This window comes from Vicugna pacos, chromosome 18 (genome assembly GCF_048564905.1).
Source record: "Vicugna pacos chromosome 18, VicPac4, whole genome shotgun sequence".
Classification (NCBI taxonomy): Eukaryota; Metazoa; Chordata; class Mammalia; order Artiodactyla; family Camelidae; genus Vicugna; species Vicugna pacos.
In genome coordinates, this window is record NC_133004.1 from 45,902,595 (window position 1) to 45,921,962 (window position 19,368).

Genomic DNA, 19,368 nt, shown 5'->3' on the forward strand with positions numbered 1-19,368 from the left:
GATTATATTACTTTAAGGAATATTCGTGCCTTTTAACTTTCTTGAAAAAAAAAAAAGTTAACTGGTTTCACAACCGTTGTCTTGGAGGTGTGCTCATCCCTCAAGCGCAGTTTATTAGAGACTGTAGCGGTGATGAAATCCCAAGGACCCCGGGGGAAGGAAGAGATACTCAGGAACCTCCATCAGGGTCCTAGGACCTAGCCCAGATCCCTGAAGTAGGTCAGACTTTAAAATTTTTCGTTTTATTTTCGCCTGCAGTCAGCTAGTCCAGAGAGACGCGTCCTGCTTCCGCCGCCGCAGCCTCCCCCTCCTCTGCCGTCTGTTCCGGGCAGACGGACTGGTGTCCTCTCTGGAAGAGGGGACTTCGGTGCAGTCCCTGGAGCGCTTAGCCCGAGGCGGCGGTGCGGGGAGGAGCGGGGACCAGCGGGGACCAGCGGGACCCGGCACTGCAAGGGGGCGCTGCGGGCGGACTTGGCGGCTGGCCGTCGCGCCACGGAGAACGGGGACCCAGACGGAGGCCCCGACAGCTCACAGGGCACTGGGAGGATAGGTTAGCAGCACAGTACTTTGCTGTTTTAAAAGAGGGCCCGGAGAAAAGCATTCATTCAAGCAAATACTGGTAGTGGCAAGGGCGGGAATAGGCGTGCAAGAGAAGTTTGGCCCTATGAGGCCACAGTTGGGCGGTGCTACTCCACACAATACGGTGCGAGGCAGGCGCCCTGGGGGAAACCCGACCCGGGGGCCGCGGGCACCCGATAGCCCCGCGGGCCGGCCTTTGGTTACGGTGGTTACGGTCCTCTCCGAACGGGTGGCTCGAGGGTGGCTGGCTCCAGGACAGACGCGGAGCCCCCAGGACGGCTGGCGCGCAGACTCGGAGGCTTACGATCGGCACCGCCCAAATCTCGCGAGAGCGCAACCTGACGTCTCGCGATACGCGGGCGCCGGCGGAGAAGAGGGAGATCTGAGCGGCTGCGGCGCATGCAACCCGGCTGAGGCGGCGAGGTGAGCGGACGGGGTCCCGGGCAGGGGCCGGGCCGGGCCGGCTGAGCCGGGGGCGCGTGCCGAGCCGAGCCGAGCCGAGCCGGCTCGGGTGGGACGGGGACGAGGCTGGGGCTCCGTGCGGGCGCCGCCCCCTCGGGCCGCCCCGGCCCTGGGGCACCGGGGCCGAGGTCTCTGCCAGCGCGCCCTTTCGCTCCGTGCTCCGTCCTTCCGATCCAGGGCGCGTCCCGTGCTCTCCGAGCAGGAGCTGGGAAGGGCCAGGGTCTCGAGGGGCGAGAGCGGGTCGGGGCGGACCCGCCGGGTCTCCGGGAAGCCGGCGGCTCCCGAGACGCCCCCCACCGGTCCCGCCCTTCCGAGTTGACAGCGCTGTCACCTGCACCTCTTGACTTGAACAGTGTGGTAGTTGGGAAACCGGTGGGAAGATGGGCAGTGACTCTCGCAGAGCCGCACTGCTGGCGGCTGATAGGATGGGCACTTGCATTTCACATCTAGTGTAAGTTTGGAGAAAGCAGACACAGGGGTGGTGAACGACCAGGCTGGCATAAGAGCCCGTGGCGCTGGGAAGTGGTGTTGCGAGGTGGTGGGCATCTTTGTCATTTCTGTAGGTTCCCGCAGCCGTCCTTTTGCCAGGAACGGGAAGGGCGGTTGAGGGGACTGGACTCCCAGCTCTGGGGTTCCGTTGAGAGCAGTTCAGATTCCATGGTTAGACAGCTGGAAGACTTGAGTCTCTTGGATAAAGGAGGATGGAGTTTGAGCTGCCGCCTTATTGCTTACAGCGGCTTTGTTCCAGGCAGGTGCAAATCTGTTCTTTTCATTCTGGTGTATAGCATGCATCAGTTCTCACCGGGGATGGCATATACCCTTGAGAAGAGGGTGTACAGGCTAAATTTCCCGTGGGATGGAGAGCATGGCCCTGGTCTCATCTCGACAGATGGAAGGACTTGCCTTCCAGAGCAGAGCTGCTGCCTCACCCCGGGTGGGCCTTTATCTGTCTGCCAGGCTCACAGCTCTGAGTGCCTGCGCCTCCCTGTTCTCCCTTGCAGTCTGCTTTCCATGTGCAGGATGATGGGGAGGTGGAGAGGGCAGCTGTGTTGTGCAGGGGTGGAAATGGTGGCCTGCAGAAGGCGAGGGCTCTGCATGCACAAGGCCAGGGTTCTTGTTAAACGGAAAATGCAGACTCAAACCAAGATTCTTCATCGTTTTTTTGGGGTGGGGAGCAGTGTTTCCAGTCTAATACTTAAGGGAAATCGGTGAGAGCTGGCTGCTTTTCTCAGGAGAAAAACACCTGTAGGACTTCACACCTTTGGTTGCTAACTGTGACTGGGAAACTTGCGCACGTCCCGCCTGGGAGACAGCCTGGTGTGAGGCCAAGACAAGCCTAGATGGGGGCGCAGGCTCTTTGCTGCTGCTTGTCCTTGGCCCTTCGTCCCCAGGTCTGTGGAGCACACTCGACCTTCAGAGCCAGACAGACCAGGTTCCGATCTCAGGTCTGTAACTTTTGAGGCCTTGTTTTATATTGTCTCTAAAATGTGTAAAAAGACCCAATTCTCCTGTCTGTTCTGAAGGTTGCAGCGTCATACGTAAAGTTACAAGCAGAGTGGGAGTCGGACTGGCAGCATTGGTCCGTCTGCCGTGGGGAGACTTCTTTTGGACCCTGTTGCCCTCTCAACTTTGCAAAGTGAGTTTTGTGATCCTCAGTTTACAGACGAGGGAACTGAGGCTCAGGAAGTCTTGGTGCTCAGCAGATGTCAGATACCTCTCTTTTTGGTACGTGGCTGAACACAGCAGTGACAGTTACTCATGTCGCTGTTAACCTGTGGTTAGCACTGCTCTGGTCGTCATGCTTGCTGCCCCTGTCATGTGCTTCGTTTCTGACTCCCAGAAGCTAGGCTTTTTGTGAGTGCTTCTGAGGGAGACGTCCCACCTGACTGCTGGACGCCTCGTCTTGGGAGCCGTCTGTCTGTCCTGCTGGTGTCTGATAGTCAGCAGCTTGGTGGTATATTGTCCTTTTATGCCTCCATTTCTTCTCTGAGAAATTGGCAACATGGGCTCCCAGTTAACCCTGAAGAAAGTGGCCACTCTGGATGCTGGAATATTTTATGGGCTCTGAGAGAGCATTGGGGGAAGGGGCTACCCGAAGGCACCCCCTGACCGGGCGGCTGGCAGAGCTGATAGTGCCTGGAAAGGCTCCCCGTGACCCTTCCCTTGTTTGCCTCTAGAAAGGAAGTGGCCATGGAAGACCTGGGGGAAAACACCACCGTCCTGTCCACCCTGAGGTCTTTGAACAACTTCATTTCTCAGCGAGTGGAGGGAGGATCGGGACTGGACGTCTCCACTTCTGCCCAGGGCTCTCTGCAGACGCAGTACCAGCAGAGCATGCAGGTGAGTGGTGTGCATCGGGACGCCTGCCCCTAGGCAGGGCGGGTTCACATTCCATATAGCTGAGGCAGGTCGGTGTTTTCTCCGCCTGAAGGCCAGCTGGCCACCTCCCGCATGTCCAGCATGGGTAGTCATAGTTTTGGTGGCTAGCTGGAGGTCATGGTCCGGCCCTGAACCGTCCTGGCTCAGAAGCCTGAAGTGACAGCAGTGCCTCCAGAGTGGGTCTGGAGTTCAGCACTGCGCTCACACTAATGAGCTCACAGGCACTGAAGACGGGGTGGGAAAGTCAGCTTCTTCATTTAACTGAGGAAGAAATCCCACACCGCCGGGCGTGTGACCACTGAACTGTCCAGCCAGCCGCTGGCCCCCTTGCTGGTGTAACTCTGGGGAAGGCTGTGCTTTAAACATAGGTTCTTGGTCAGCCTGGCAGGAAAGGCAGGGCAGTGAGTGAAGGACTGGGTAGTAATGGTCTCAGACCACAGGGGCCATTTGTGGATCTTGGCTGCACTCTGCCATGGGGTGTTTTTACAGTTTTACTCTGATTATGGTCTCATTTCACTAAATTTATTCCAAGTTCTCAGCAACGCTTACGTAAGACACAGTTGTAAAGGCTCAGGTCTCCTGAAGGTCTCCAGGTTCCGAAGAGTCCTGGGGTCTGTGCTGGTCGTGGCAGGGATCGTGGGTCCTCACGGGGAGGGAGGTGGTGTCTGAGCCTTGCCCTGGCCCTCCCTGCGTCAGGTGATTCCTGGCTTCTCTGCCTGCGTCCCTCCTGTCCTGTCAGCCTTCCTGCTGTGATGCTCTGTGTCAAATGAGCTGGTGCTTTCCTGTCGCTCTGAGAGCTCCTACGAGCCCAGGCCACGTTCCGTAAAACAAAGGCTGGGGTGTCTGTATGTGTGTGCATGCTGAATAATTGAATTTCTGTAGTTTGTTAGTGGGTTAAGTTGCTCACTACGCTTCTTGGGCAAGGACTGTTCTTTTTTCTGAAATTAGGTCTTTTATGTTTGGTTTTGGTTTTGGTGTTAAAACACGGTATTGGGGTGGGAATAGATTGTAGTTTTTTCTTTTGAATCCTTGCTCACTGACAAAATATGAAGTTGGCAACTTTGGTTTAAAAAAGTGTTACAGGGTAGGTACAGCCCAGTGCTTAGAGAGTGCACCTAATATGTTTAAAATGAAGATTCTGGTTAGGTATCCGGGTGGTGCAGCCTGAGATTTTGCATTTCTGTTACATGCCCAGGAGGTGCTGGGCTGGGCAGGCGTGGTGGGGCTCTAGCCCACCTGAGGGAGAGGCCACTGCAGTCAGTGATTCCGTGAAACTGATCCCTGTGTCTTCTGAGGCCCTTCAAGACTTGAATTCCCCCTATTTACCTGCCTTCTGAGAGAGGCAGACTTCTGAGATGGGCCCCAAATTGCCAGCCCCCGGTAGACTGCACTTTCTCCCATTTATTCAAACACTAGCTAGGTGTTGTGGTGGTGGAGTTCTGCAGACAGAATTAATATCTCCGATCAGTTGACTTTCAGGTAGTGAGGACACCTGTGTGGGCCTGAGCCAGTCGGGTGGGTGCAGAGATCAGACAGAGAAGTCAGAGGTGCCCAGCGGGAGAGGGACTCCGCTCGCGCAGAGTCTCCCCTGTTGGCTTTGGAGGTGGAGAGACCCCATGGCAGGGAATGTGGGTGGCCCCTGGGAGCTGACGGTGGTGCAGCCGGACAGCCAGCAGGGAAGCGTGAGTGTGGAAGAGGCTCCTGAGAACACGGCCTGCCGACTGCAGGGGTGCCGGCCTGTTGAGACCCTGATCAGAGGAGCTGGCTGTGCATGCCCGGCCTCTGACCCATGGGACCGACAGCCGGTACACGGGCGTTTAAGCTGCTGAATTTGTGGTAGTTTGGTACACAGCGTAGGAAACGAACCTCCTCTTTTCTGAGAGAAGCCCACATGCTGTCATCTGAAAGCACACCCTTCTCTTCCTTCTTTGTCACCTTCTCTTGGCTTGCTGCCTCCGCACCCACGTCCTCCCCGAGGCCCGGTGTTCTGCCTTCTCCCCCGGGGCTGAGAGAGGGCCTTGCTGGGGGCAGGTGCTCAGTGAGAGAGTGCAAAGGGGCCCTCGCCTGTGTGACGCAGCCACCGAGGATCTGTCTTTCCTCTGTGTGTTCCTGGCCAGTTGGAGGAGCGAGCGGAGCAGATCCGGTCCAAGTCTCACCTCATCCAGGTGGAGCGGGAGAAGATGCAGATGGAGCTGAGTCACAAGCGGGCTCGAGTGGAGTTGGAGCGGGCTGCCAGCACGAGTGCCAGGAGCTATGAGGTGGGTCAGGGCAGCCCCGGAGCCCAGAGGTGGTGGTGGCGCCGGCCGGGCTGCGGGGAATCAGAGCCCTGCCAGCCAGGAGCCCGCGTGCTCTTCCGCCAGGTTTCTGGGGCTTGCCTCTCAGGCCGCCTGATGAGGTGGGTCAGGCCGCAGGTGTGCCCTGTGTCCCCGAAGAGGGCAGCACCAAGGGCTGGCTGCCCTTCCTGCCCAGTGTGGTGCTCATGGGCATCCTCCTCCACTGACTGCCTGGTTTCTCTGTCTTTCTGCAAGCACTGGGGTGCAGATCCTGCAGAAAGGCTGGGTGGCCTGAGGGTAGCAGGTTGGAGAGTCACCGGGTTGCATAAGGGGCTCAGGTCCAGGCTGGGTCTTGCTCAGATGATAACAGGGCCTCAGAACAAAGAGTGCTGGTCTTGGGGCTGCTTCCTGTTGCCCTTGGCTTGCGCAGGGCAGGCTGAGAAAGCACCGCCCCCTGTAGCTCAGGGGAGATGCTTGGTTTTTACCTAGTTCATAAATTCCGTGCTTCCTTTGCTTTGATTAATCTCACTTTGCCAGGGTTCTCCAATAAGTGCTGATGAGTTGTGGAAACGCTGCCAAGGTTCAAGCAGAGCATTGGGCCAGAAGGCCTCTGGCCTCTGTGCTTTCCCTGGGGATGGCTGTCTGGCCCCACTCTTGCCTTGCGTGGCGTATCCATGCAGTTTCCTAGTCCCTGTAAAAACAGCTGATGTCTTCCAGGGTGCAATGCTAATTAGGTGTGTTTAAGCCCGGCGTGCAGGTTCCTGGCTGTGGTGTGTTGTGTGGACCCAGCAGCCCAGAGACCCAGCCTGCAGGTGGGGTACCGCTGCCCCCGCCTCGGCCCTGGTGCTGCTCCCGGTGGTGTTTCTCTGTGAGGTGGGGCTTTTGCTGATGCACTGGGTTGTTCCAGGAAGGACCGTCCTTGGAACCGGGGGGAGGGGGAGGGGAGAGGCCAGGGGGATCTTGCAAGTACTGAAGTGCCCTCGTTAGGGGTGGGGAGGAGGCACCAGGGCCATCGGCCTGTAGGAGCTGTGGTGTTGGCCCTGCCCTAGCTCTCGGGGAGAAGGCTGGAGTGTGGAGCTGTTGGCGTTTCTGTGGGCCATGAGTCCCTTGGGGATGGGTGTCCTGACTGCTCTGGACGCCGGTGTCCAGCACAGGCTGTGGACCTTACCAGTGCTCAGAAGACGCTGGAGTGAGGATCACTGGCAGTCTTTCCTGGGGGCCCTGGGGCACAGGGCTGCCCGGGCTTAGTCCTGGGCCCTCGCTGGGTGCACGTGGGCCTCCCGCCCACCCACCCGGCTGGGGGTGGCTCCCGAGTCACCTGAGCCAGGGTTTGCGAAGTGCCTTTTTGAGTGTCAGGAATCTGCAGTGGTTTTTCGGGGACCGCCAGTTTGGTTGTGCTTGGAGAGGACAGGCGGGTGGGAAATTCGGTTCTCCTGCCTGGGGGTACCTGGTAGGTGGTGAGACTTTGGTGTCCAAGGCCTGGGGACCTGCCTGGACCACCCCATGTGCACTAGGGACCGGCAGCCCAAGTAGAGACGCCCCCGCCCCCGCCTGTGGTGTGCTGGGCGGCCCTGCACTGGGGCGGGCCCCTGCCTGCGAGGCCTGCTGGTCGTCGGGAGCTGTACTTGCAGCTCGTCGCCCCTCGGATCCCTTTCGGTCCTAGACCGGCTTCCTTGAGGAGGCCTGGGCCCTGTCTGCGCTCTTGCTAAGCCCCTCCTTGGTGCTGGGCTCAGAGGGTTCAGATGTAAGCCCTGGCTCTGAATGTGGGAGTGCCTGGCAGTCCTTGGTGGGAGCTTGTGTGGGAGGTCAGCAGAGTGTCAGGCTCTGTGTAACCAGGACTTGCTGCCTGTGCCCTGGGGGCTCTGGCTCCCACATTGTGGTCCCTTTGCGTCTTGGGCGGAGGGTAATCTTCTCAGTGGCCAGCAGTTGGCCCTTGGGGCCCCAGGGATCACCGGAGCGAGGAGTCTGAATCTGTGCCTTCTTCACTAGCACGAGCCACGAGCCCCCGAGGGTACCAGTGCAGGGTCTGGCCCTGAGGGTCTGTGGGAGATGCAGGCCCGGGGTCAAGTGTTCCCGGGTGCAGGCTCACGTCCATGCCCCCCGTCCCTACCCTGTTGTCTGCTCACTGTGACGTAGCTGTGTGCAGTCAGAGAGCTGCCGGTGCTGCCAGCACTAGAGGTTTCTTTCCAAAGTGGAGTCTGAGTGAGGTTTCTGTGCTCTGTCTCCTCCCTGCAGATGGTCACTGTGAGCCTGGTCAGTGACAGTGGGGGTGAAGCATGCCAAGTGCCCTCCAGGCGGGGGGCAGGGTGACACCCAGCTGTGTGCTGCTGCGGCTGAGCGCTCCCCTCGGAGCGGGTCCCAGCCCCGGGTCAGCGTGGACTTGGCTGCTGCTTCCTCGGTGGCTCTTCTCCGGGTCTCAGCCCCGTCCTGAGATAGGAGTGGGGTGGGGTCTCCCTGCTCCAACGCCCTCTCACTAGGCCCATGCTTCTCTGCAGCGCGAGGTGGACCGCAACCAGGAGCTCCTGACGCGCATCCGGCAGCTGCAGGAGCGGGAGGCCGAGGCGGAGGAGAAGATGAAGGAGCAGCTGGAGCGCCACAGGCTGTGCCAGCAGAGCCTGGACGCGGCCGGCAGGAGACTGCGGGAGAAGGAGGACGGCCTGGCCGAGGCCAGCGAGGTGAGGGCTGTGGCTCGGCCCATTGTGCCGCCCTCTCCCCACCGGCTGTTTTTCCAGGGAGGAGGGCGAGTGCGCCCCGCGGCTGCCGCTGCAGCTCCGGGAGCGTCCCGCTGTCTGACTCCGCTCCCTTTCTGCATGGTTGTGGTCGTCGTGAAAGTATTAACTTTTCCTCCTGTGGTTTTCGGTTAGTAAGGCGAACATTTTCTTAGTCTTTGTAATTAGGAGTGTTAGGAGTTGACTAACCTGGTTAGTGGCTGACTAATCGTTCTTTGTCATCTTCAGACGCCTGGTTGGTCCGTGTGCCCGCACCCTGATGCAGATGCGCATTGGGGGAGGGCGTCGCGCTTACAGCCTTCTTGCTTGTTGCCGTGCTCACTGGGACAGGCGGCTGGGAGTGGGGCTGTGAGGCCGCTGGCAGCCCCCTGGCCTAGGCTGCCCACTGCTGCTGTGTGCCGGCCGCCGCCGTGGAGGCGCTAGTGTCACTGCGACCCGACCCGTGGGCAGTGCTGTTTTCTGAAAGTAGTTTTTGTCCCCAGAAGGCATGAGTGGGTGCCTCTGGGCTTGCATGTCTTTGGCTGTTAGCGAGGCCTGTTAGCGTCTGAGAGCAGCTCTGGCACAGCATAGTTGCACCGTAGTCCCTGCTGCGTCCCCCGACTGAAGGCTGCGTACATTTTAGAAACAGCCCAGAGATTGATGCTGGTGGAAATGGGGCCCCTCTGACCTTCCCTGTCCCTTTGCTGCGCTGCTCAGGACCACAGGTGCTGCGAGGAAGAGGGTGAAACGCTGCCAGGCAGGGGCGGGGCCGGGTCCCTGGCATCCCGCCTCTGCCCGGCTTCCTCTCCTTGGTAGGCCTTCGGGCAGGCTGCAGGTCATTTTTCCCCCGGGAACGCTGGAGCGCGTGTTAAGGTCATTCCTACACCTGCCTTCTGATGTGGACGTTGGCAGGAGGGGAGCTGTGGCTGGCCTACGACAAGCCCTCCTCCCACCTGTGGCGTGCGCCTGCCTGGGCTCCGTTCCGGGCTGTGTTCTGGAGGCAGGCAGGGCCCCCGGGGAGGGCGGGTCCCGCACAGGTTCACTGAAGAGCAAGGGGGACCCTTATCAGGGAGCAGCTGCCGAGAGGGCCAGCGTGGCAGAGGCTGTGGCCAGCTGGAAGGAGACCCAGATGCTGCTACTCTTGCTTTTCACCCCTCGGAGAAGCTGCCCTGGTCACTGAGTCTAGGGTTGCGGCCCCCGCCCTGCAGCTGCGCTCTTTTCTCACGGTGCCTGGTTCAGGTGCTCGTGGTCTCTGAGGTCATCCTGCTGGTGGCCTGGCTTCCCCCCAGCCTTGCCGTCCGTGGGGCGGGCCGCCTGACCCCCGCGTTCAGCACAGCGTTGTGCATTACTTCATTCAGGAAGAGTTCTCAAAGGCCACGTTCACTGTTAAATGTCGCTTTAGTACCTTCATTCTTTTTTGGTTCCCAGACTGATAGTCACAGTTGTTGCAAAGGGGCACGTGGCTTGGTAAGAGGGTGGGACACAGACCCCCCGTCTGCCCTGGGTTGGACTGGGGAGGGCGTGTGGTGGCCCCCTGTTTGCAGAGGGCTCCCCGCAGGTGTCACTCATGGTGGCAAGCGTGGCGGTCTGTTCCCTTGCTCTCGGCTCGTGGGTTGATGTCTGGCTCACTCACTATCTTGAGGGGACCCTCCTGAGCGGCTGGCTTTTTCTGTCGGCTTGGCTGGTGCGCTGCCTTGCCCGAGGAAAGCCACACGTGGAGTCTGATCACCAGAAGATTGTCTGGTGAGGGTGTGGTCCAAGCTAAGGACAGGGTTCTGCCCCGTGTGTTCCGCAGGCACCGTCCTGGAGGCCTGCCCTTGGGCAGCCTCCGCAGTCCTCCCACTGCTTTCCTTCAGGATCACTCCGGCCTGGGGGCGTCTCAGCCTCTGCGGCACTCCTTCAGCACTGTTTGCCCAGTGTAGCTCTCCAGGTGTTGTCCTGAGCACAGCCTCAGTGACCCGCTGCTGACTTGGTGCCTGGCTTGGTTCATAGATGGCATCTCTGTGTAGCTGGAGTGGTGGCACGGGCTTGGGGTGGTTGTAGAAGGGATCCCAGGCCGAAGGACGAGAGCAGTGTGGAGGGAGAACTGGGCAGAGCATGCCCCAGGCTGCGCGGGTCTAGGGTGATGGGGCATTGAGGGCCCAGGTCAGGGGCCGCCAGGTGTGTGGTCCATGCCCGTCTTGGCTGGCAGCGTTCCTGCCCCTGAGGCTGTCTGTCACCACGACCCCGTCTCTTCCCGTCTGCTGGTGGGAAGCACCAGGCAGGGCTTGGGTGGGTTGAGGGGTGGCGTATGGTCTGCCCTGTTCGTGTGCTCCAAAGGAGCCCTCCGGAGCGGGACAGCTGGTCCCATCCATCTCTGTGTGAGGGGCTCACCTCCGTTCATGTGCCAGAGGCCTTGGTGAGCAGGTCTTGTCTGGCTTCGCCTGCAGACCATCAGCGCGTTAAAGGGGAGGATCTCGGAGCTGCAATGGAGCGTCATGAACCAGGAGATGCAGGTGAAGCGCCTGGAGTCGGAGAAGCAGGAGCTGAAGGAGCAGCTGGACCTGCAGCACAGGTGAGTGTGGGTCAGGCGGGGCCCCCACCTCACAAGCACTCTCTGCGCCTTTGCCAGCAGAGCCTGGCCCCGTCCACCTGACGCCTGCTGGGCCGTGTGCCGAGCCGGATGTCCAGTTGTTACCCACGTGGGAGACCCAGACTTGCTTTCCTGGGCCCTTTGTGGCCGGAGCGCCCAGCGCCCACGTGTGTTGTATGCACTGGAGCGCCGAGGGTCTACGAGACCCCTTTGCCTGCTGCCCTCCGCATCCACAGGCTGCTGGCAGACACGCCAAGGCCTCTGAAGCCGGGACGATAAGTGCCAGGACGGAGTGGTGTCTTCTGTGCTCCAGGAGCAGGAAGAGGGAATAGTCACTTCTTCCCTCCTCTGGGGGTGGGTGTCTGCGTGGGTGGAGCTTCTGGAGAAGATGTTCTGTTTGAGCAGGGTTTTAGAGACTGTGTAGGACATGCCTGGGGGCGGTGCTGGGACGTGAGTGGGAAAGGACGTTCCAGGCAGAGGCGCGGAGGTGTGGGAGAAGCCGCCTGAGATGTCGGGGGAGCACAGCACTCCCGAGGACGTGGCCTCTTGCTCGGCAGGTGTCGTCTTAGGAGGGTTCTGGTCACTCAGTGGAGTGAGGGCGTGAGTTGTGAGAGCGTCGTTGGCTTTGGCTGTCCCAGGGCCAGCAGAAGCTGCCGTTGTGAGCAGGTGTGGGAGGGATGAGACCTGTGGGGTGTGCGGCTCGAGAGGACCTAGCAGGTGGTCTCTATCTGCCCACTTGCCCTGAGACTCAGGCCCCAGGGCACCAGCAGGGCTGGAGTCCTGGCCGTGGGGCGTCCCTGCGGGGTGTGTGCGTGCACGTGTGAGTGTGTGTGTGTCTGTGCTACTGGGCCTGCACGGCAAGGGCACGTGATGGCTTCACCACATGCCTGTTTCTGCATGTGATGTACTTTTGTCTTAATAGAAAGTGGCAGGAAGCTAATCAGAAGCTTCAGGAACTCCAGGCCTGCCAAGACGCGAGGGTGGACCAAGAGCAGAGGATTAGGGTGAGTTGCTCTGTTTCAGTCCCCAGCCCATGTCTGGTGGAAGTGGCAGTGGTGGTGTCAGCCCTCCTGCCACCTGCAGGTGTTTCTGAGCTGGGGGTGTGCTCGGCGGCCTCTGGGGCCCACGGCTGGTTGTCTCCTTGTGCCCGGCCCCATGCTGGGTGCTGGGGATGCCACAGTAAGAGGCGTGTTTCTGCTCCAGAAGGCTCGTGGTCTGTTGAATGAAGACCAAAATCAAATACACAGAGCGGAAAGTACACATACAACTTCAAGTCCCAGTGGCCGCTGTGAGATAGGGTTGGAGAGGCTGGGGAGCCTGCCTGATGTCGCACAGCCAGTGCATGGCCGGGCTGGGCCTTGCAGCCAGGGCGTCCCGACTCTGCAGTTGAGGCCATGCCGCTTCACCAGGAGGGCAGAGCTAGGGGGACGGGGACTCCGGGTCCCTGGGGTGGCTACCTGCTGCCTCAGAGCTAGCGCCACAGCGCGTGTCCCTGCCCGTGTGCTCCAGCTCCTTGTTGACTCCCCGGGTCCATCTTGTCTTCCTCCGTCTCCAGCTGTGCTCCTTGTCAGCTCCCAGACCCCCTGCGCTCTCTTTCGCCTCAGGTCTTTTACATGCTGTTCTGTCCCTCTCTCCTCCCCTGGCCTTCACCACTTCACACGACCCCGCTGCGTCTTCCCTGCTCCGTCCTCCTGTCTGCAGCCCTCCGCCCACTTCTCAGCATTGACTTGCCTGCGTGGCCTGAGGTCTGTCTTTCCTGCCAGACTGTGCACTTCCCTGTGGAGGCCTCGTCTGTTTTCTGTGTTGCACTGACCCCACTACTCGACCCAGAAGCTGGCACAGAGCTGGGCTCCTTAGTGTTTGTTGAATGACTGCCTGATTTGGTCCTGGTCACACACCTGTTCTGTGGGTGGTCACAGTGGAGCCCCAGGGGACTACATGTTGTAAAGGAAAGGCTGTGCTCGCTGTGGAGTGACTCAGCATCACCTGCGCGTGGGAGCAGCAAGCCAAGCCAGTGCGAGAGGGGAGGGTGTTTATTCGGGGCACCTCTGCTGTGTGTCCCCGTGCCAGGTGTGTGCTGGGCTCCTGCCCCACGGGCACGGTGCACTGTGGGGCCGGAAGCCTGCGCAGAGAAACACCCTGTGCAGCCAGGGCAGGCTGCCCAGAGGCGGGGGCCGGGGCTGCAGAGGTTGGTGTGGACCTGGGGTGCTTTGTTGCCTGTGACTCTCCCTTCTCCGCCCCTGGCCTCAATCAGGACTTGGAGCAGAAGCTGTCCCTGCAGGAGCAGGACGCCGCGATTGTGAAGAACATGCGGTCGGAGCTGGTGCGGCTGCCCACGATGGAGAGGGAGCTGCGGCAGCTGCGGGAGGAGACGGCCTGCCTGCGGTGAGAGCCTGGGAGGGGAGGGGGCGCGGGTGTGCTGCCCCTGTTCCTGGGGCTCCCGGATGCCCCCCAGTGTGCGTGGCTGTTGGAAGTGACTTTGTTCCTGGCCCTGCCAGGGAGCTGCGAGAGACCAACGGGCTGCTCCGGGAGGAGCTGGAGGGGCTGCAGCGGAAGCTGGGGCGGCAGGAGAAGATACAGGAGACGCTGGTCGACCTGGAGCTGGAGAAGGAGGTGAGCTGGTCCCCGCGGGTGTCCTCTGTCTGAGGGGGACCCTGGGTGTTCCAGTCCTGCGTTCCAGCTGGTCTGCTAAATAAGGAGGCTGCTGGGCTGCACACAAGTTTGGGCCAGCACCAAGGCCCCCTGGCTCCAGGCCCAGGGTCCTCCCGTCCCTCCTTGGCCTCCCCAGGGTCACACTCTGGTGCCTCATTTCTGGCCTGCCTGGCTTAAACCATGTCACCACTCCCTGTCACTTCCAGTCTGGTCGGAGTGCCTGCCGGCTGCCCCACCCCAGAGTTCACTGCCAGCCTGAGGCATTCATGGGGCCAGAGCAGAAATCTCTCTCCTGCACTGGCTTATGTAGGAATTTAGCCTGAAGAGACAGTTCCCGAGCTGAGCAGCTTTCCTCTGACAGTTTATTTTGAAATTGGTTAAGATTAAGATTTTGCGTCTAGAATCACACTGCCTGGTTTCAAATCCTGCCCTGCGTATTTGCTGGCTGTGTGACCCTGGAAGGTTACTTAACTTCTCTGTCCACCTACGCAGTGAGGAATGACCACGTCTTTGTCCTGTTGTGAGGATTAAATGGATTTACGTGAAGTGCTTCCGCAGTGGTAGCTGCTCACTTAGCATCGTCGCAGTAACGGGACTGTCAGCCAGGCCCGAGCCGGCGCGTGGTGGGCCCCGGGAGGGCTTGAGCGGCTGAGTGATGGCAGCGCTGTGCTTGGCCCAGGAAGGAGGCTGGAGGGCAGATGAAGGCACGCGGTCCTTGCGCTCGCATTGCTTGTGTTCTGGAAAGGGAGTGGGACTCGAACGTGCACTGTGGGTCAGTGTGGAGCAGTGGTGTGGACACGGGGCAGGACACCCTGCATACGGGCTGAGTGGGGACGCCACCGCCGCCACCTGTTCCTCTGGGCGGCCACGTGCCCTGGTCCGCTGGCTGGGGGTGGGGTGGGGAGGGGAGTTTGGCTCTAGGGTGAGTCCACCTGCCTGGTTGGCGTCCTGAGGAGCACCTGGAAGGTGGCAGGCTGGTCCCGGGGGGCCTTGTGGCGAGTCCCAGTGCCTGCTCCCTGGGGCCCAGAATATCACCTCAGGCCCATCCGTGAGGCTGTCCCCTGCCCCAGCCCCTCCCCCGCCTGCAGTCCTGTTGCCTGCCGGGAACCTTCAAGCTAGGGACCTGGAGTGGGGGTGTCAAGCGCCCAGTGCAGCTTCAGCTGCTGGAAAGCAGCCTGCCTGCCTCGGAGCAGGCTTGGAGCGTTTCTGCATTTGACCCAGAGGCAAGGGCAGGCTCTTCTGAAGGATCAGGGAGACTCAGTGTCGCTGCCGTCCCTGCCGGTTTTACTCGGCGCTCGTCTGCCCGGGGGTCAAGGTGCACTGGGCGTGGAGGAGGACGGCAGGAGGGCCGTGGGGCCCCTGGACGGAGATGTGGGGGCCTGGTGCCCTGAGTGCTCACCTCCACGTCTTTTCAGAGGCTGCTGTCGAAGCTGCAGAGCTGGGAGAGCCTGGACCAGACCACGGGCTTGAGCGTCAGGTAAGCGGAGGGCGCGGCGCCTTCAGTCCCCACCTCCTCTCTGCACGGTTGGCACCTTCGGCAGAATGGGCCCTGCCACCCCGGCTCCCTCCCTCGGAGGCCCTGCTGGTGGCACTGAGGCTCAGTGAGATGTGCGCAGAGCGAAGGAGCTGGGGGACTACCTGCCGGACGTCGGGGTGCCCTCAGTGGCGGGCTGGCAGGGACTGGCCCTGCGCCGTTGGGCTTTCCTGAAAGACTCTTTCCTGTATAGACTGCTTTTGGGGGAAGTCCTTCCTCTTAGGTGGTTGTAATGAGTAGAGACAGCGTTTTTAGGGGCATAAGCGGAAAACTAATCGAAGACCACTTCCCGTCAGGCCCCTGCAGTGGCCCCCGCTCGTCTGTCGAGTGGCGGCCGGGTGGCCGGACGGCCGGGCAGGGAGGGCACTGCCCCGCCGCCCCTGCCGCCGACCGTCTGTTCTGCCCCCCGTCCTTCTGGGGCCGCTTCTCGGCGTTGCTGCACCGCTGCCCCCAGGCCCCCAGGCGCCCAGGCCCCCTGCAGACTGACTCTGCCTGGCTGCTGCCATCTTGGGTGGTGGGTGCTGGCAGTGGGGGAAGGTTGATCATTCTGGATCACCAAAGGTGCCCGCGTACGGGGCCTGCAGGGTTTAAAGAGCTTTTTATTTTATCTGCTTGTGCGACTTCAAGACTGGCTTCTCGGGTTTCTTTCCTGCTGTTCTGGGGAACGGGGCCAAGGCCGAGAACCGTCTTTAAGGAGCTGTCCCGTGACTGCGCCGTCTGACTGCTGTGCTGGAACCCGCACCCCTTCCCCGGCCCTGTGGACTCCAGGTGTTCGTCCCTGGACAGTGCCCCTTCGCTCTCTTTTTGCCTTGCTGAGCCCCCGAGGGCAGGCTCGGCTGCTGTTTCCTCGTGAACTCCACCTGCAGAACCCAGGCTTCTGTAGGGCTGGCGCCAGCAGGACGTGAACGTTTTGTGCTTCCTCCTGTTCTCTGGGCTTATTAACTCACGGGAAGGCTTCCCTCCTGCCCCCAGGGGACCCTCGTCAGAGCAGGAGCCTCCGTGACTTCTTTCTTGTGCGGGAGATCAGAGGTCCCCATGCCTGATCAGACCAGCTGCTGGAGCGTTTGAACGCCCAGCTTGGGCCTCGGAGCACTCAAGCTCGGTCAGGCCAGGAGGGCGGCACGCAGCCGGCTGTTGTCGCAGCCAGGACGGTGCCAGTGTCAGCTCTGTGGGCAGGATGGGAGGTGCAGCTGCTCTTGAGCCCTCGTGGTCCCACTTCCCAGCCTGACCCCCCGCACCCGGCTGGGCTGTCCTGTGGGCCAGTGGAGTTTTGCAGCTCGAGTGGGCATCTGCCTGGTCGGCTTTGGGGTGGTCACTCAGCCTGGCCTTCGTGGCCAGGCCCTGGATGAGAGAGGGAAGGGGCAGCCTGGGGTGCTGGCCGAGGTGGGGCTGCTGGTGCCTGCACCAGCTTGGTGTCAGCCTGGAGAGGAGGGGCGTGCGCGGCCGTGGTAGGAGAATGAAGTGTTGTCCTGCCCTCCTGCTAGTGGGGGCCCCTCTCGGAGGCAGCGCTCTGCTCCGGGCCAGTTTTCTTGCCCTTGGGAGGGGCCCCCGGGCTCTCCTCATGGTCCTCGTCCTCCTGGGGCTTAAACAGGACTGCGCGCTTGGGGTGGTGTGTGCAGGGGGCCCCAAGCAGGGGCCCTGTGGGGAGAGGGTTTTCTTCCACGTGCTTTGTGGTGGTGGTGCCTGGGCTGCTTCTGGGGGCCCCTTGGACACCTTAGCTTCCCCGTCTCTCCTTTCCTGTCCCCGTGGTGACTGGCGCCCCACTTAAGTGGCACGTGTGTTGTGTGGCAGTTGATGGTCAGGCTTGTGGTGTAAGTATGTCCCGTCAGCAGACTAGCCAGGGGGTTTGGTACAAGTGCAGGCTCCTGGGCTGGACCCAGGCCCATCAGGTCAGCCTCTCCAGCGCCGGCCTCGAGTCTTGGCCTGACCACGAATACCGTGAGAATTGTGGCTGTGTGTTTTGCCAGGATTTGGGCTTCATTCGAGATTTCTGAGCAGGGGGGTGGCCTGGCCAAGCCCACTTCTAAACAAAGTTGAGTGTCGGGGTGGGAGCAGGCAGAGGGGCAGGGTACTCAGGGACATGGGGGGCCGGGTGTGCTGAGGTGAGGCTGCCTGGGGGTGGAGGGGGACCCACCAGGGGCAGGTCTGGGAGGGACGCCTTCATCACCTGCGCGGCATGCAGAGCAGTGGGAGTGACTGTGGGGCTGTCAGACCCTGTTGACTGTGGCTAGACGTCGGTCTGGCCCCAGCTTAGCCCTCCTGTGTTGTGGGTTCGCCTTTATGCTTTAGTTTCCACATCTGTAAGTGGAAGGGCTTTCTAGCACATGTGCGGATGTGTGGTGTAGACGTGTGGTTTCGTGTGCTGGTTCAGAGGCCCACTCCCCCAAAGCGTGATCAGCCGGCTCCGGCCGATGGCAGAGGCCCAACGGTTGCCCTAGGAGCAGAGGTTTTGGCCTGGCTGGGTGGGCGTGCATCTGTTTGGTCCTAGAGTCAAGGCACTGCCGTAACTGTGCTCACTTGGGGCCTGTCAGGACTCCAGCTGCTGGCTGTTGTCCAGTGTCACCATGGGTTTCAGAGAGCTGCTACCACTAGGTGGCACTCCCCCCAGTGATCCTGGCTCCCTGCAACCTTGGAGCTGCTGGGTGGAGCTGCTGGTGGGTCCCTCTGGACTCGTGGTTCAGGCCTGCTGCCTGTGGCCCTCCTTGGCCCACTGCCGTTCCACCCTGGGGCTTGCCGCCGCAGCCAGGGTTTCGGTGAGCAGGGGTGTGAGGGCCTGTGGCCTGACAGTTCTCGCTGGCCCTTGACTGGCCCACATCTGCTCTGCTGCTGGCCAGCCTCTTTAAGGTCGTTAAGTCCCTGGGGTCTGAGCTTCTGGCGTTTAGACCGAGTATGTCTGCACTGCTCTCCTCTGTGGGCGGCGGTAGGCCCTCTCAGGTTCTCAGGGGCTCTGTGGCTCGCAGAGGTTAGGAATACGCACGGAAGTGGCCATTCTCGTCCCAGTTTGGGGATCACACCCTTAGCTGTGTCTGTGAGGTACTCAGGGATAAATTGAACAGAATGTGCGTAAGAGCCGTGCACTGAAAACGATGAGATGTTGCTGAGAGAAGTTAAAGACAACCTGATGATGATACAGGTGAATGGAGGGAGATGCTGTGTTCATAGATTGGAAGGATCAATATTGTTAAGATATCAGTTTGCTGAAATTGATCCGTACGTTCAACACAATCCCAGTCAGAGTCCCAGGAGGCTCTTTTGGTAGAAATCAACGAACTGATCCTAAAATTTCTGTGGAAGTGGGAGGCCCCAGAGTGGCTGTGAGAGCTGAGAAGGGGAGTGGGTGCCAGGGCCGATGGGGGCTGACCGCGGGCACCCTGTCGACTGCACCGATCGAGACGGGGTGGCGGCGGGGTATGGACGGACGCGTGAATCAGTGACAGAGCAGGAAGTCTGGGACTAACCCAAGAATGTAGAGGCAAGTGGCTTTTGTCAAAGATGACAAGGTAATTCACTGGGAGAGGGTCAGCAGACGGCGCTGGAACAACAGGGTAGATGCGTAGACAGATACAGAAGCCTCACTCCACACAAACTCTGCGGGGCACAGGCTTCAATGTAAAAGCAAACTTCTGCAAACTTGTTTTTGGCAAAGAGTCCTGAGAACACAAAAAGCACAAACCACAGATGAAAAACTTTGGTAAGTTGGATTTCATTCAAATTGAAAACTTTTGCTTTCAAAAGACTTAAAAAAAAAATAAGGCAAGCCACAGAAGGGGAGAAAATATTTTCACTGTGCCCGTCTGACTGGGGACTTTTATCCAGAATATGAGAAGAATTCTTCCAAGTTGGTAAGATGACCAAATTGGAAAAACGGCTGAAAGGCTTTGAACAGGTAACTGGATGGAAAAAGATGTGTGAGTGGTAAAGAAGGACTTGGTGTCCTTCGTCACTGGGAGTGCAGGTTAGGGTCACCGCGGAGCAGTGCTCTGGCCCGGCATGGCTGCAGCCGCTGGTGAAGGCGTGGAGCCAGGACCCTCGTCCGCGGCTGGTTCTGCAGGACCCACACAGCCGCTCCGGAGACAGCCGGGCAGCTCTCTGTCTGCGGCCGGCGGGAGCAGCGGGTCCACTCCTGGACGCTCACCCGAGAGAGGTGAGGACGTGCGACCCACAGAGACTCGTCTGTGAGTGTTCACGGTGGCTTCATTCATGATGGCC

At 60.4% G+C, this 19,368-nt stretch overlaps 1 protein-coding gene across 6 annotated transcripts in view; it reads left to right on the top strand.

Annotated features, from left to right (window-relative positions):
• The first annotated feature begins 287 nt into the window (after positions 1 to 287).
• The window catches only part of MAD1L1 (mitotic arrest deficient 1 like 1), a 273,678-nt gene continuing 254,597 nt past the window's right edge, over positions 288 to 19,368 (top strand). Inside the window, exons 1-9 of one of the 6 annotated variants that reach the window (XM_072943446.1) lie at positions 388 to 1,002; positions 3,219 to 3,381; positions 5,538 to 5,678; positions 8,189 to 8,368; positions 10,831 to 10,955; positions 11,896 to 11,977; positions 13,228 to 13,358; positions 13,472 to 13,586; positions 15,041 to 15,102. In XM_072943446.1, coding sequence (XP_072799547.1) covers positions 665 to 1,002; positions 3,219 to 3,381; positions 5,538 to 5,678; positions 8,189 to 8,368; positions 10,831 to 10,955; positions 11,896 to 11,977; positions 13,228 to 13,358; positions 13,472 to 13,586; positions 15,041 to 15,102 — 1,337 coding nt within the window. In that variant the 5' untranslated portion in view covers positions 388 to 664. Of the gene's footprint in view, positions 1,003 to 1,331; positions 1,493 to 2,564; positions 2,678 to 3,218; positions 3,382 to 5,537; positions 5,679 to 8,188; positions 8,369 to 10,830; positions 10,956 to 11,895; positions 11,978 to 13,227; positions 13,359 to 13,471; positions 13,587 to 15,040; positions 15,103 to 19,368 lie in introns of those variants that run through there. The other 5 variants (XM_072943445.1, XM_072943449.1, XM_072943447.1 and 2 more) reach the window with 5 other exon arrangements.